Consider the following 17,085-nt stretch of genomic DNA (forward strand, 5'->3'; position numbering starts at 1 on the left):
ACCCTCTAGTTCCATCCATGTCATTGCAAATGGCAAGATTTCTTTTTTTTTGATGGCTACGTAATATTCCGTTGTATATATACACCTCATCTTCTTTATCCATTCATCTGTTGATGGACATCCAGAATCTTTCCATGGTTTGGCAATTGTGGACATTGCTGCTATAAACATTGGAGTGCACGTGCCCCTTTGGATCACTACATTTATATCTTTGGGGTAAATACCCAGTAGTGCCATTGCTGGGTCATAGGGTAGCTCTATTTTCAACTTTTTGAGGAACTTCCATACTGTTTTCCGGAGTGGCTGCACCAGCTTGCATTCCCACCAACAGTTTAGGAGGGTTCTCCTTTCGCATCCCTGCCAACATCTGTTGTTTGCTGACTTGTTAATTTTAGCCATTCTGACTGGTGTGAGGTGGTATCTCATTGAGGTTTTGATTTGTATTTCCCTGATGCCGAGTGATAAACATCACTCAATTTCAGTAATCACTATTCTCGCCTGAGTTTTGATCATTTAAGGGTAATTTAAAATGTGGAATCATGCTTTCCTACCCCTTTGTAATGTTTTGTGAGGATAAACAAAATGAAGGAAATAACTTAGATTCTTTGGAGCTCGACAATGCAGTTTGGGATCAGAACTCTGAGAAAGGAAGTCAGCAAGAGCACTGCATCCAAGTGTAGTGTTTTATTTATACCTTAAGCACGAATCAGAGTTTTACTACCTGGAATTAAATCCTCTGGAAAGAAAATCTGATTCATTCACTCCCAATTCCAAGTGATTGGTTATGGAGTATTTCACATGGATAAGGCACAGTACTGTATTTTTACCTCTCCAAAGGACCTAGTGCCTATGAAAAGAGCACAGTTTTTCCGGAGTTTTATTGTTGTTGTTGTATAATATAGGGACAGGACTAGTTTGTGACTGTGGAGAGCCCTTTAGAGTGTTCTTGGGCTCCAGGATCACCTCTGACCCTCGAAGTTTCTAAGGGCAGTTCTTTTTTTTTTTTTTTTTTTCCTCCCTAAAGGCAGTTCTGACGACCAGAAGTTCTTGTAGCCACAGGGTGGCTAAAGGCAGCAGGATCATTGCCCAAGGTTATATTCAGAAATTTGGAAATAGGCAGATAGCTAAAGAGGACAGGAACTCTGGACCTCAAATCTGAAGCTCACAGAGCACCCCCTTCACCTTGGGTTTATTTTTTTCCTTAAAAGGTAAAAAACTGGGGCACCTGGGTGGCTCAGTCCTTAAGTGTCTGCCTTTGGCTCAGGTCATGATCCCAGGGTCCTGGGATCGAGCCCTGCATCGGGCTCCCTGCTCGGCGGGAAGCCTGCTTCTCCCTCTCCTGCTCCCCCTGCTGTGTTCCCTCTCTGGCTGTCTGTCTCTCTGTCAAATAAATAAAAAATCTTAAAAAAAAAAAAAGGGTAAACTATATGTGTAATATGTAAACTATAGCCTATGCTAGACGGTGTTCTTTTTTTTTCTTTAGCCTGACAATTGTTATTAATCTTTTAAATGGGTTCTTAGAAACGGAAGGAAGTCATAAATTGTCAAAAATCAATTCAAATCAAACTGTTCCAGGTGCTAGAATTTTCTTATGAGTAAATTTTTGAGGGTTAATTTTTATTTATTTTGTTTTCAGATTAGGCAGCTTAGGCCTTTTTTTTTTTTTTAAAGATTTTATTTATTTGAGAGAGAGAGAATGAGAAAGAGAGAGAGAGAGCACATGAGAGGGGGGAGGGTCAGAGGGAGAAGCAGACTCCCTGCTGAACAGGGAGCCCGATGCGGGACTTGATCCGGGGACTCCAGGATCATGACCTGAGCCGAAGGCAGTCGCTTAACCGACTGAGCCACCCAGGCGCCCGCAGCTTAGGCTTTTATAAGGCTCTTACCACGTCCCTCCAATAGGGATTTCATAATTTTTTCCCCAGGACTATTTGGATTATTTAAGGACTAGTATTTGCATAATTATGTCAGGATTCACTCCATCACTACTAGTTAATATAGTTCAATTATGTAAAGTGACCATATATTACATGGATCATAAAACACAGGCATATAGTATGTGTGTATAGTTCACATTAAATAATGGTATATTCCTGTAAAACCAAGTAAATTGATTTTTTCTTGCAGATTATCATTTAAAATTTCCAGGGGGGTAGGCACAGCTATGTTCTCTCTTAATTTAAGGGGCGCCTGGGTGGCTCATTTGGTTAAGCATCTGACTCTTGATTTTGGCTCAGGTCATGATCTCAGGGTTGTGAGACTGAGCCCTATGTTGGGCTCCATGGTCAGCACAGAGTCTGCTTGTCCCTCTCCCTAACCCCGCTTGCACTCTGCCTTTCTCTCTGTCTCAAATAAATAAACAAAATCCTGTATTTTTTTTAAAGATTTTATCCATCTACTTGAGAGAGAGAGACAGAGACAGAGATAGGGAGAGAGAGAGCCTGAGTGAAGAGCAGAGGGAGAAGCAGGCTCCCCACTGAGCAGGGAGCCTGACGCAGGACTCAATCCCAGAACCCTGGGATCATGACCTGAGCCGAAGGCAGACGCTTAACTGAGTGAGCCACCCAGGCACCCTAAATAAAATCTTAAAAAAATAAATAAAAGCAGACCATTGGGGGAGGTGCCTGGCTGGCTCAGTTGTTAGAGCATGCAACTCTTGATCTTGGGGTTGTGAGTTTGAGCTCCATGTCAGGTGTTGAGATTACTTAAAAATAAAATCTTAAAAAAAAAAAAAAAAGGAGACCATTGGTTTTTATCATGTTTATCATGTGTTTAACTATAGATGGATCACACACATTTATCTCTGCTTCCTTCTGAAACCAAGTTAGAATGATAGTAAAGAAATAAACAGGTATAAGCCACATAAGGCCAAACATGAAGCAAGACCATTTGTGCCTCAGAATTCTGGAAAGGCTCTAAAATTGGAGAGGCCAACTTCCTTGGAAGGTGAGAGTAAGGAGTGGGCTGAAAGCCACAAGAATTGGTTGAAAGTTCCTATACAGAAGAGTTAGACTCCAGACTGCCTTCACAAACCTGACGTATAGACAGGATACCACCTCTCTATGCTTCATGGGAAGAAAAGACAATTTCTAGGGGAAAAGCAAACTAAAGAGCTAAATGGGAACCCCAGATGTAACATATCTAAGATTCGATCATGAAAATGGAGGGATTGCCTGAGACTCTACAGAAAGGATGGTAAGACCCCTCACTGGCATTTTCCACTCCACTCCACAAACTCCTCCCCTGCCATGCTCACAGCCAGGTGTATTACTGTGACACCAGTTAGGGGACTGGAAGATTTCTCTCTAGAGAAACTGTATCCCAAGTAAGAGGTTTACCTCCCACTGAAATTTCTGGCTCTGCACCCAAAACCCCCGAGTCAACAGGACCCCTTCTTGCAAGTACACCCACATTTTCCATTTTGCTTTTCTGGCTTAGTTTGCTGTTAGGTAGTCTATTCTTCTAAATAATTCCCACGAACTACAATACAATGCTTTATATTCGTTTTGGCATTCAATGTTCATTTCATTCTAACATATGCTACTTTGAACTTTATTATAAGTAAACTCTGGATGAAAGTTTTATAATTATTCAAATATCATGCACAATTTATACTGTCCCTGTATAAATTTTGCCTATTTTTATAGGCTATTCCAATTTCCTCATTAGGGTTTAGCAGTGTTGTGTTGTGTTTTTTTGCTGTTTTTGTTTTTTGTAAAACCCTTAAAATCAAAAGTTGGTCAGAATTTCGTTTTTCAAACTAATTTTAATATAGTTATATTAATCAGTTTATTGTCATCTGTGTCTGTATAGCTCCATTTCAAAATGTAAATCATCTTCATTTCTTCTGCAGTTTCTTCTATGGTTGGAATTTAGATTATTTTCAATATGTTTTGTCTTTTTCTTTCTCTCTCTCTTTCTCTTTCTTTTCTGTAAGCTCTACACCCAACATAGGCCTTGAACACATGAACCTGAGATCGAGTCGCATGCTCTGCCAACTGAGCCAGCCAGATGCCCCTTTTCTGTTTCTTTATTAAACAGAATAACAATATCTTCTTTTTTTACACATTTTGCGCGAACTTCACATTCACAGACACATGGTCTGCACGTTATAAGAATACTTCATTTTGTAAACATTTAACACATTTTTAAGGCTTTGAAAATGGTTTGTATTTGCTGTGTTTTGCACATCATTCAAGAACTTCTTTACAGTGCTGACATACTCCATTATGAAGGTTTGCCTTAATTTTCTTGGTCTGGACACTCTTATCCAACTTGCCGTTTTTGAAGCTAAGCATGTCCTGGTGCCTGAGGCCTGGAACAGACTATGTTCTCTTTATGGGAGCTCATTGCAGAAACCACAGTAGCCTCACCAGAGGGCAGTAAAGATGCCAGGAAGACCAAGACACCGGCAACTATCCTTCACAGAGTTGATGCTTCCGTTACTCTCAGTTGCATTTCTATACACTAACCAACTCAGAAGGGAAAATTAAGAAAACAATCCATTTACGATAGCATCAAAACCAATGAGATACTTAAATAAATTTAACCAAGGAGGTGAAAGGCCTGTACACTGAAAATAATGAGACACTGATGAAAGAAATTGAGGACATGAGTGGATGAAAGATACCCTGTGTTCATGGGGTAAAAGAATTAATATTGTTAAAATGTCCAAAGTGATCTGCAGATTCAATGCAATTCTTATAAAAATTCCAATGGCAGTCTTCAGAGAAATAGAAAAAAATCCTGAAATTTGTATGGGATCACAAAGGACCCCAAATAGCTAAAGCAATCTTGAGAAATAAAGGTGGAGGCATCACAATTCCTGATTTCGAACTATGTTGTAAAACTTGTATAAAACAGTACAGAACAGGCATAAAAACAGACATACAGACCAGTGGAGCAGAATAGAGAGCCCAGATATAAACCAAGGCATATATGGTCAACTAAGCTTTGACAAGGGCACCAAGAACACACAGTGGGGAAAGGAGAGTCTCTTCAATAAATGGTGTTGGGAAGACTGGACCAGCACATGCAGAAGAATGGAAATGGCCCCCTGTCTTACATCACTCATGAAAATGAACTCAGCATGAATTTAAGACTTAAATGTAAGACTTGAAATCATAAGACTCCTGGGAGAAAACAGGGGAAAAGCTCCTTGACCTTGGTCTTGGCAGTGATTTTTTTAATATGATGTCAAAAGCCCAGGCAGCAAAAGCAAAAACAAACAAGTGGAACTACAACAAACTGAAAAGTTTCTGCACAGCAAAGGAAACCATTGAGAAGATGTAAAGGCAACCTACAGAATGGACAAAAATATTTGCAAACCATGTATTTGATAAAGCGTTAATATCCAAAATACATAAATAAAAAAATCAAATAATCAGATTTTTAAATGGGCAAAGGACTTGAAAGACATTTCTCCAAAGAAGATCTACAAATGACCAAGAGATACATAAAAAGGTGCTCAACATCACTCATCATCAGGGAAATGCAAATCAAAACCACAGTGAGATATCACTTCATACTGTTAGGATGGTTTTTATAAAACAGACAATAGAAATAGATAAAATGTGTTGGTGAGGATGTGGAGAAAAGAGAACTCTTGTGCACTGTTGGTGGGAATGTAAATTGGTGAAGCCACTATGGAAAACAGTGTGGGGGCTCTTCAGAAAATTAAAAATAGAGGGGTGCCTGGGTGGCTCAGTAGGTTAAGTGTCAGACTCTTGATTTCTGCTCAGGTGCAGATCTCAGGGTCATGAGATTGAGCCCTGCATTGGTCTCTGCACTGAGCATAGAGCCTGCTTAAGATTCTCTCTGCCCCCCACCCCTGCTCGCACTCTATCTCTCAAAAAATTTTTTTCAAAACAGAAATACTGTATGACCCAGGGAGCCCACTTCTGGGTATATAGCTGAAGGAAACAAGAACAGTATCTCAAAAGAGATATTTGTACTCCCCTGTTTATTGCAATGTTATTCATGATAGCCAAGATATGGAAACAATCTAGCTGTCCATCCATGGACAGATTAATGGATAAAGAAGATTGTGTGTGTGTGTGTGTGTGTGTGTATAACCATTAATAACTATATATAACTATAACTGTAACCATAACAAACTACATGTAACATATATATTACATATAATGTAACATTTTCAACCATGAGAAAGAAGGAAATCCTACAATCAGCAACAACAGGGATGAATCTAGAGGACATTATGCCAAGTGAAATTAGCCAGCAGTGAAAGACAAATACTGCATGATCTCACTTGTATGTGGAATATTGATTTTAAAGAAATCAAATTCACAGAGAGTAGAGTAGTGATTACCAAGAGCTGGGGGGGTTGGGGGGGAGGAGATGGGGAGATGCTGGTCAAAGGGTACAAGCCTCAGTTACAAGACGAATAAGCCCTGGGGATGTGATATAAGGCATGGTGACTATACTGTACTTGAAGCTTTTTTTTTTTTTAAGATTTTATTTATTTATTTGAGAGAGAGATCACAAGCAAGGGGAAGGGGTAGAGGGAGAAGCAGATTCGAGCCCGATGTGGGACTCAGTCCCAGGACCCTGGGATCACGACCTGAGCTGAAGGCAGATGCTTAAAGCACCGACTGAGCCACCCAGGCGCCCCATACTTGAAGCTTTATAAGAGAGTAGACCTTACATGTTGTCACTACAAAGGGGGGGAAAAAAAGTACCCATGTGAGGTGATGGATATATTAATTAACCTGATTATGATATCACTTCACAAAGTATACATATGTCCAATCATCATGTTGTGCACTTTAAACATATACACTTTTATTTTCAATTATTTGTCAGTTTACCTCAATAAAGCTGAAAAAGAATCAGAACATTTTCCTCATCTCAAAAAGAAACCCTACACCCTTTAGCTATAATCCCCTATCCTCCCATTCCTCCCAACCTCTACCCGTAAGTGACCACTAATCTATTTTCCATGTCTATGAGTTCCTTTATTCTAGACTTCATATGATTGGACTCATACACTATGTGGAGTTCTGTGCCTGGCTTTTTTCACTCAGCATGTTTTCAAGGTTTATCCAAATTGTGGCATGTATCATTATTTCATTCTTTTCTATGGTCAAGTAATATTCTATTGCATGGATAGACCACATATTGTTTATCCTTAAACCATTGATAGATAGGGTTGTTTCCATTTTGGCCTGTTATGAATAATGCTGGTAAAGTATTTGCATTCAAATTTTTTGTTTTTATTTCTCTTGCTATACATCCAGGAGTGGAATTACTGGGTCATATAGTAATTCTCTGTTTAATCATCTGAGGAACTGCCATTAAACAGACTATTTTCCAAAGAAGCTACACCACTTTACATTCCCTTCAGCAACATGTGGGAGTTCAGAGTTCTCTACGTTAGCTGACTTTTTGATTATAGCCATCCCTAATGGGTATGACATGGGCATCTTATTGTGGTCTTTCTTTGGGGTGGGTTTAATTTAATATATTTTTAGAGGTGGTCTCTCAAACTTGCAATTTGAATGTCCTTAACTGTGAAAATTATCTCACAGATCTTCATTTCTTTTTTTTTTTTTTCTTAAGATTTTATTTACTTCAGAGAGGGAGAGAGAAAGAGAGAGAGCATGAGTCGGGGGTAGGGGGAGAAGCAGGCTCTCTGCTGAGCAAGGAGCTGGATGTGGGACTCAGTCCCAGGACCCTGGGATCATGACCTGAGCCAAAGGCAGTTGCTTAACTGACTGAGCCACCCAGGCACTCCCAGATCTTCAATTCTTCTATGTAAAATAGAAATAGCTTTCTTCCAGGATGGTTTACCCCTCCCTTTTTATAGTAAAATGTACAAAAAAATTATCATTTTAGCCATTTTTAAATATATGGTTTTGTAGAATTAAATATATTCACATTGTTGTTCAGCCCTCACCACCATCCATCTTCAGAACCTGCTTTCATCTTCCTCAACTGAAACTCTGTACTCAACAAACACTAACTCATCAACTCCCTCTCCACCTCCATGAGTCCCTGCACCAACACAATGCAATTATAAACATGAGTGTACAGATATTTGTTTTGAGTCCCTGCTTTTATTTCTTTTGGGTATTTACCCAAAAGTGGAATTCTGGATCATATGGTAATTCTAGGTTTAGTTTTTTAGGAACTGCCATACTATATTCCATAGAGCTACTCCATCTTACATTCCTGCAAGCAGTATACACAAGGATTCCAATTTCTCCACATCTTTGTCAATACTTGTTATTTCCTGGGCTTATTGTTGTTGTTGTTGTTTGTTTTATTAGCCATCATAATGCATATGAAGTGGTATCTTGTGGTTTTCATTTGCATTTCCCTAATGATTAGTAATGTTGAACATCTTTTCATGTACTTATTGGCTATTTGTATGTCTTCTTTGGAGAAATGCCTATCCAAGTTCTTAGCCCATTTTAAAAATTGGATTGCTTGTTTTGTTGTTGTTGAGTTGTAGGAGTTCTTTATATACACTGGATATTAATCCCTTATCAGATATATGATTTGCAAGTATTTTCTCCCATTCCATGGTTGCCTTTTCACTACTGATCATGTCCCCTGATGCACAAGTTTTAATTTTGATGAAGACCAATTTATCTTTTCTTTTGTTGTCTTTGCTCTTGGTGTCATCCCTAAGAATTCACTGCTAAATTTAATGTCATGAAGCTATTCCCCTATATTTTCTTCTAAGAATTTTATAGTTTTAGCTCTTACATTTAGGTCTTGGATCCATTTTGAGTTAATTTTGTAGACAGTGTAAGACAGGGTCCAATTTCTAGGCTTTTTGCATGTAGATATCCAATTTCCCCAACATCATTTGTTGAAAACATTGCTCTTTCCCATGTTGAAAATTATTTGACCAAATATGTAAGTTGATTTTGGGATTTCTATTCCATTTCATTGGTCTATATCTCTTTTCTTTATGCCAGTACCACACTGTTTTGATTACCATAGCTTTGTAGTTTTGACATCCAGAATGTGGAACCGCCAGCTTTGTTCTTTTTTTCAATATTATTTTGGCTATTTGGTGTCCCTTATGATTCCATCTAAATTTTTGATGGCCTTTACTATTTCTGCAAAAAATGCCATTGGGATTTTGATAGATATTGTGTTGAATCTGTAGATGACTTTGGGTAGCATTGACATCTTAATAATATTGCCTTCCAATCTATGAACAGGGCTCATTGTAGCTTTGATTTGCATTTTCCTGATGACTAATGATATTGAGCATTATTTTTCCTGTGCTCACTGGCTATTTGTGTATCTTTCTCAAAGAAATATCTCTTCAGACCCTTTCCCTCATTTTTTTCTTTGCCCATTTTAAACTGAGGTTGTTTTGTTGTTCTTGTTGTTGAGTTGTAGTTCTTCATATATTTTGTATACAAGTACCTTATCAGATATATTATTTGCAAATATTTTCTCACATTTAATTGGTTGTCTTTTTATTTTCTTGAAAAGTGACTTTTTTTAAATAAAGATTTTATTTATTTATTTGACAGAGAGAGCACAAGCAGGGGGAGCAGCAGGCAGAGGGAAAGGGAGAAGCAGGCTCCCTGTGGAGCAGGGAGCCCAACGGGGGGCTCAATCCCAGGACCCTGGGATCATGACCTGAGCCAAAGGCAGACAAATAACCGACTGAGCCACCCAGGCACACCTCAATGAGTTTTGATACATTTATGTACTCATGTCACCACCCCTACAGATGAAACACAAAACATTTCTATCTCCTGGAATTTCCTGTGTGTCCCATCATGTTCAGCCCTTCCCCCTCTGCTGGCTCCAGGATAGAACTCTGCTTTTTTCCTAGAAAGATTAGAATTTATTTTCCAGAGTTTCATATAAATGGAACCATACAATATAGTATATACCTTTTTTTAAAAGATTTTATTTTAAGATTTTATTTATTTACTTGAGAGAGAAATCAGGAGTGGGGGAGAGGGGCAAAGGGAGAAGCCGACTGCCTGCTGAGCAGGGAGCCGGACCTGTGGCCTGATGCTGGGCTCGATCAGAGGATCGTGAGATCATGACCGGAGTTGAAGGCAGATGCTTAACTGACTGAGCCATCCAGGCGCCCCTCCTTTTCTTTTTCTTGACAGTGTCTTTAGTTTTTGTGTGTTTTTTAGGGTCTTTAATTTTTTAAAAATGGTTTATGTACTATTTAAGAAATCTTTCACCCAATATCTAACTGGTTCTTCTTTTAATAAACACTATACAGAGGGGATTAAAAAGAAAAGAAAAAGAAATCTTTGCCTAATCCATGGTCATAAATATTTTCTCTATATTTTCTTCCAGAAGTTTTATAGTTTCAGCATGTATGTTTAGGTCTTTAATCTATTTGTTTGTTTGTTTTGTGGGGGTTTGTTTTGTTTTGGTATGTGGTATGAGGTAAGGGTCAGGGTGAATCATTTAACTGTAGCATCATTTGTTGAAAAGAATATCCTTTCCCCTATTAAATTCCTTTGGCACCTGGTAAAAAGCCAGTTGTGTGTTTATTTCTAGGCTCTCTATCCCATTCCACTGATCTGTATTATCCTTACATCAAAAACACACTATCTTTTTTATTTTTTTAAATTTTTATTTATTTTATTTATTTTTATTTTTAAAAGATTTTACTTATTTATTTGACAGAGAGACACAGCGAGAGAGGGAACACAAGCAGGGGGAGTGGGAGAGGGAGAAGCAGGCTTCCCGCGGAGCAGGGAGCCCGATGTGGGGCCTGATCCCAGGACTCTGGGATCATGACCTGAGCCCAAGGCAGACGCTTAACCAGCTGAGCCACCCAGGCATCCCCCCCAAAAAAGCACACTATCTTGATTACTATAGCTTTATAATAAATCTTGAAATCAGAAAATGGCTTATCTCAACAGAAGTTCATTCAATTCCTGCAAGTTTGTTCTTTTTCAGAATAATTCTGGCTATTCTAGGCCCTTTGCATTTCCATATACATTTTGGAATCATTTGTCAGTTTCTTCACACATGCAAAAACAAAAAAAATGAAAACAACCTGCTGGAATTTTGATTGGGACTGATTGATTTGGAGAGAATTGGCATCCTAACAGCAATGATTCTTTTAATGTATGAAGATGGTATTTCTCTCCAACTAGTTAGGTCTTCTTTAACTTTCCTCATCAGTGTTTTATAGTTTTCTATGTTCAAGTCTTAAGTTTTATTAAATTTACTGCTATGTGTTCATTTAAAAAACTCTATTGTAAATGCTATTTAAAAATGTCAAGTTCCAATTGTTTATGTCTGGAATATAAAAATAGAGTTTTGTATATTGACTTTGAGTTCTGTGACCTTGCTGAATTCACTTAGGATTTCTAGTAGCTTTTTTTTTTTTGTAGATTCCTTAAGATTTTCCACATATACAATCATGCCATCTCTGAATAAATACAATGTGTAAGCTTTTAATTTCATTTTCTTGCCTTCTTGCAGTGATTAAGACCTCCAGGACAATGTTGAGTAGAAATGGTAAGGGCAGACAGTCTTGCCTTGTTCCTGACCGTAGGAGGAAGGCATTCAGTCCTCCAAGTGTCATGTTAGTGCTGTTTTTCATAGATGCCCTTTATCAGATTGAAGAAATTCCCTTCTATTCCTAGTTTGCTGAGAGTTGGATAGGTATTGAATTTCCTCCTGTGGGTTGTTTTTTGTTTTTTTTTTTCCTGCACATGTTCATTGTCTGTGGCCATATGATTTGCTTTGGACAGTAAAATGTGAATGCGAGTCACAGGGAAGGAGCTTTAAGAGCCAGTGTGGGATCTGGTACATTATGTTTCCACTGCTTGCAGGACTGGTAGAAGCTCCTGTTGGAATGAAGCACTGGGCATAAATGTGAGCAAGAAATGAACTTCTGTTGAGATAAGCCAAGAGATTTAGGGGTTTTTCATTAGTGCATCATAGCCTAACAGAGAAGATCTTGCCTTCAGGACAAACTTCTTGACTTCATTCTAGTGCAAGAGAAACAGATAAACAAATATACATTATAATGTCAGGTAGAGATGAGTACAACAAAGAAAACAAAGCAGATACAATGAGATACAGGGATAGAGGAAGTTTTAGCTTTAGATAAAGGTAATAGGGAAGGCCTCCTTGAAAAGTTAACAGTTGAGCTGAGACCCGAATAAAGTGAGGGAGGGAGCCATGAGGTATCTGGTGGAAGGGTGCTCCAGTTAGACAGCCAAGTGCTGCTCTAAGACAGGAACTCCAGACTCTCCTGGCCATGGAGGATTGGGACAAAGCTGAAAAAGCTGTCCACAAGGCGAGGAGAGAGAAGGATACATATATCCAGTGGCCCCTGTGGCCCATTCTGGTTCTGTGGGGACCATAGGCAGTGGCTGGACAGTAGACAACTTGTTGGCAAAGGTCTTGCCAGACGGTTTAGAAAGCACTGTCCCTTGAGTCTTGAGATTCTGAACAGTGGGGCAAAGAAGAAAGAGGGAGTAACTGATTTTTTTTTTCTGACATTCAGGCATAGAGGCATGTTTTCTCTGAGAAAAATAATGTGACTGACCTTTGTGAGACAGTCCATGACCATTATTTTCCTGAAAGTTATTCTCCACCTTAAAGCTCATCAACAGCTTGCTAGGGTCCTTAGGAAGAAGCCCAAATTCTTTTTTTTTTTTTTTAGATTTTATTTATTTACTTTTGCAAGAGAGAGAGAAAGAGAGAGAACAACCAGGGGGAGGGGAAGGGGCAGAGGGAGAAGCAGGCTCCCCGCTGAGCAGGGAGCCTGATGTGGGGCTCGATCCCAGGACCCTGGGATCCTGACCTGAGCTGAAGGCAGACGCTTAACGACTGAGCCACCCAGGCGCCCACCCAAACTCAATTCTGTTGACTAGCTCTGTCACAGAATTCTGCTTCAGTCACACTGGGTTCCTGCACTGGGCCCTGCTTTCTCTGAGCCTGTGCAAAGGGTGTTCTTTCTGTTGGGAACACTTCCTCCCTTGTCCTGGTTAACATCCCTCAAACTTGCTTTAAATGTCAGTCTTCCTGGGAGTCTTCCCAGACTAGCTTAGGTGCTTCTGTCAAATGCTATCTTAGCATATTGTTCTTCTACCAACATAGCACTCATTGTACAAAGCACTGTATTGTAGCTTTAAAAAATTGGTAATTCAGACATACAGAGAAGTATAAAAAAAATAATATGGGGGGGGGCGCCTGGGTGGCTCAGTTGGTTAAGCGACTGCCTTCGGCTCAGGTCATGATCCTGGAGTCCCGGGATCAAGTCCTGCATCGGGCTGCATCGGGCTGCATCGGGCTCCCTGCTTGGCAGGGAGTCTGCTTCTCCCTCTGACCCTCTCCCCTCTCGTGCTCTCTCTTTCTCATTCTCTCTCTCAAATAAATAAATAAAATCTTTAAAAAAAAATAATATGGGGGGCCGGCGCCTGGGTGGCTCAGTTGGCTAAGCATCCACTGGGAGCCTCCTTCTCCTTCTCCCTCAGCCTACCGCTCCCCCTGCTTGTGCTCTCTCTCTCTCTGACAAATAAATAAAATCTTTAAAATATGTATATATATATATAGGGATCACCCATATGCCTATCACCCCAGTTAAGCAATGAAACATTGCCCCCTGAAGTCCACTGTGATGACATTTTGCTCCCTCCCTACTCCAAACCATTACTTGAATTTAGTGTTTATCTTTCCATGTATGTCTCTATACTTTTTATTACGTGTGCATATATACCTAAACAACATACAGTATTGTTTTTCTTGGCTTTATCCTTTATCAGTTATTACAAAGGTTATTTGTGCCAACTTGCATTTTGCCCTCAACCTTGTTTTTGTGACTCATCCATGTTGATACAGGTAACCCTAGATCATTTCTACAGCTGTATATACTATGCCACAATTTACCCATTTGTTTAGAGTGTTTACAGGTTTTTGAAATTCCCCAGCACCCTGCTGCAAGCATTACTGAATGTGTCTCATACGTACGAGTTTCCCCGGGTATACAGGAGTGCCTCTAACTTTGTATCAGAGACTGACGAGCTTCAGAGTGGTGGTACCCCATGGTGGCTTTGGCGGCGCATCTCTCCCTCTGGAGGGTGAACGCCTTGGGGGCTGGGACTCCGCCTGTCTTGCTTACCATGGCATTTCCAGAACTGGGGGCAGAGGACACGAACGCCCGTTTGTACGGTGAGTGACTGGACCCAGGAACTGAGCAGACTGTGGCTCAGGGCAGTGGCCAGAGACCGGGGAGCCGTGGCTCGTGGGCCGCAGACGGCCGCTCCCCGCGGGACAAAGAACACGGCGCGCTGGGAGCGGATCCGGCTCTTCACCGTGCCCGCGTCCCCCAGCGCGCCGAGCTGGCTGCCCGGCCCGACGCCGGGGCAGCCCCCCGCCCCCCGGCCCTCCAGCGCTGGCGGCCCCGCCCCCGCGGGTGAGTCAGGCGGCGGCGGTGACGGCGGCCGGGAGGGAGGCGATGACGGGCGCGCGGCCGTGCGCCGCGGAGAAGCGCAGGGCCCGGGAGCACGGCGGCGGTGGCGGCGGCGGCGGCAGAGGAGCGGCGGCCGAGGCGGCGGCGGGCGGCATGAACGGGCCGCGGGGCGCGGGCCGGGCGCTGGCCGCGCTGCTGCTGGCGGCGTCGGTGCTGAGCGCCGCGCTGCTGGCCCCCGGAGGCTCCCCGGAGCGCGACGCCGAGACCGCCCCGCCGCGAGGTGAGTGCGGGCCGCGGCTCCGGCCGGGGCGGCTCGGCGGACACCGCGCCGCTGCGCCCCGCTCCCGCCGCGCGGGTTCCGCTGGGGGGCGCGGCCAGCTGCGGGCCGCGCGACTGTCCCCTCCCCCGGGGCGACGCACCGCCCCCTCCCGGCCGGGGCAGTGCCGCGTGCGAGCGCTCGGGAAAAAGCCCGTCTCCGGAACTAGTTTCTGTTTCCTTTGCGTTGTAGTGTGCGCCCCCGGGCCGGGAGTCTCTCGGTGTTGGCGCAGACACCGCGCGGGTTAGCCTCGCGGCCTTGGGGGACTGGTGCCGTGGAGGGGCCCGACCCCCACGTCCAAAAAGCGCCCCCCCGACGGGAAACGCGGGAGGGCCGCGAGCCGCCGGGAGAGCCGCCGAGCAGGGCACCTAGGGGCCGCCCCGCGCCTCCCCGCTTCCCCCGGCCGCCCGCACGCCCCGAGCAGGGCACCTAGGTCTCCAGGCGACTTCTGTCTTACAGTAGAATGCCTTCGGTGGGGAGACCTGTTACTCCCCCAATGCAAAGCTAAATAAGAGACGGGCTGGCCAAGAGAGGGGTGTATCCGATGTCCAGTCCTCCCCGAGCTTACTGTTTGCGGGGACTTGTGCGCAAACGAAGTCCGTTCCGCGAAGAGGACAGAGGACTTGGTTTGTGGCCTGGTGCGCGGGGGGGGGAAAGCTGGGAAGCTGGAGCGCGGGCCGCTGCTCTGCCAGGCGGCCGTGGTTGCGGGGCACGCAGCGCCGCAGCCCCGACCCGCAGCTGCGCGGGGGAAAGGCTCCCGCCGCGCCGGCACGGAACTCCCGAGTAAACGTCCGACGAAGAATAAAAACTCAGCTAGCTGGGCGCGGGGAGGGTGTTGATCGCAGGAGCTGGTTGTCGAAACTCGAAGCCCAGTCTCGAGCGCCCTTCGGCACGTTTTACGGCTAAGGTGATGCGAGGGACAGTTGAGGCCTGGGTTTGCTGGCGCCCTGCGGTTTGCTGGGAAGCCACGGCACACGGTTGTTGGCCTGGGAGGGGCGGCGCGGGGTGTCTTTGCTGCGGGTGATTCTACTGCGGGGCTGGGAGTGTGGGCACTCAGCTCCTCTGGCGTTTTCCTCATTTGCCTGGTCCCCCAAGACCCCGGGGGAAATGGTGAAAAATACTCCCCTAGAGACCCCGAAACGGGAATTCCAGGGCCCCAGGAGATGATAGTCCCCCGCTCCTCCCCAGGGGACGCTTTGTTCAGGGATTGTGGGATCAGTCAACTGTAACAAACCAAACACTATTTGGTCAGGGTTTGGGGAAAGGTCTGCCTATCCCCTGCCTCTCTCCCCGCCCCCATCCCCTTTTCTGTATCAGAATAGGGGGGTTTGGGCGTCAGTGCGTGTAGTTCAGAATGCTCCTGTTCCCAAACAGAGTCTTGTAGGGCAAGGACAAAATGAATTTTGAAAAACCATCTTAGAAGATTACATTTTGTATTACTGCCTCCCCCACCCCTGACTCTGTCCCCTCTACTCCCCTTTTGTATTGGAGGAAACGGACCCTAAGAGGTTACGTAATCAGGCCAATCATAAGTTGTCAGGGACAGATCTCGTGCAATGCTTTTTCTTTGTATTTTAGCACCAATTAATAGCGGTATTTATTTTAGAAAAAGGTGGTTTGTAAGTAGTAATTCTGTGGAGTGAGGAATAACATATTAATATTCTTAAGTGATCTACTCCAGAACCTTCATGAGGCTGTGCTGAGAGGACAGCTAGGCTTTTAGTGCCACCTGGAGTCCAGGTTTGGGCTGGACAACTTCCTGCTAAGAACTCCATTTTCGTTTGATTTGAGGACCCAAGTTTACTTAGAAAAAAAAAAGACAATGTCTTTGAAAATTTGTCACACAAAGATACTCATGAGCAGAGAGGTAGAACCAGAAATTAAAGATTTGGAAACAAAATAAAAGTCTAATATACAAACAGCCCAGTTACTCGGGCATTATTGAAAGGTGATTTTATCTGGGTTATGTCCTCATCAGGACACTGTAGACAGGGGAGGAGGAGAGAATCGTTGTTTTGAATATAATGCTCCTTGAGTGTTGCCCTGGTATTTCTAAGGTCATCAGTATCAGAAATTGGCAACTTTTTCTTGAAACTGAGCATCAAGTTCGATTTAGATGTCATAGTGGATCGCTTGGGAGTTGCATCCTTATGATGATTATTAAGGCCTGTTAAAGGGGCGCCTGGGTGGCTCAGTGGTTAAGCGTCTGCCTTCGGCTCAGTTCATGATCCCAGGGTGCTGGGATCGAGCTCCGCATCGAGCTCCGCATCGAGCCCCGCATCGGGCTCCCTGCTCTGCGGGAAGCCTACTTCTCCCTCTCCCACTCCCCCCCGCTTGTGTTCCTTCTCTTGCTGTGTCTTTCTCTGTCAAATAAATA

At 43.4% G+C, this 17,085-nt stretch overlaps 1 protein-coding gene and 1 pseudogene across 3 annotated transcripts in view; one reads left to right on the forward strand and one right to left on the reverse strand.

The window, feature by feature from the left end:
• Positions 1-4,148: 4,148 nt before the first annotated feature.
• Positions 4,149-4,350, reverse strand: LOC112834580 (uncharacterized protein C9orf85 homolog pseudogene; annotated as a pseudogene).
• Positions 4,351-14,009: 9,659 nt separating this feature from the next.
• HGSNAT (heparan-alpha-glucosaminide N-acetyltransferase) overlaps positions 14,010-17,085 on the forward strand; it is a 44,344-nt gene continuing 41,268 nt past the window's right edge. The window contains exon 1 of one of the 3 annotated variants that reach the window (XM_073902597.1): positions 14,010-14,151. In XM_073902597.1, coding sequence (XP_073758698.1) covers positions 14,025-14,151 — 127 coding nt within the window. In that variant the 5' untranslated portion in view covers positions 14,010-14,024. Of the gene's footprint in view, positions 14,152-14,429; positions 14,673-17,085 lie in introns of those variants that run through there. The other 2 variants (XM_025886067.2, XM_073902596.1) reach the window with 2 other exon arrangements.

The sequence above is a fragment of the Callorhinus ursinus genome, unplaced genomic scaffold, assembly GCF_003265705.2.
Source record: "Callorhinus ursinus isolate GAN/ISIS: 27379988/994484 unplaced genomic scaffold, GSC_fseal_2.0 scaffold17, whole genome shotgun sequence".
Lineage (NCBI taxonomy): Eukaryota > Metazoa > Chordata > Mammalia > Carnivora > Otariidae > Callorhinus > Callorhinus ursinus.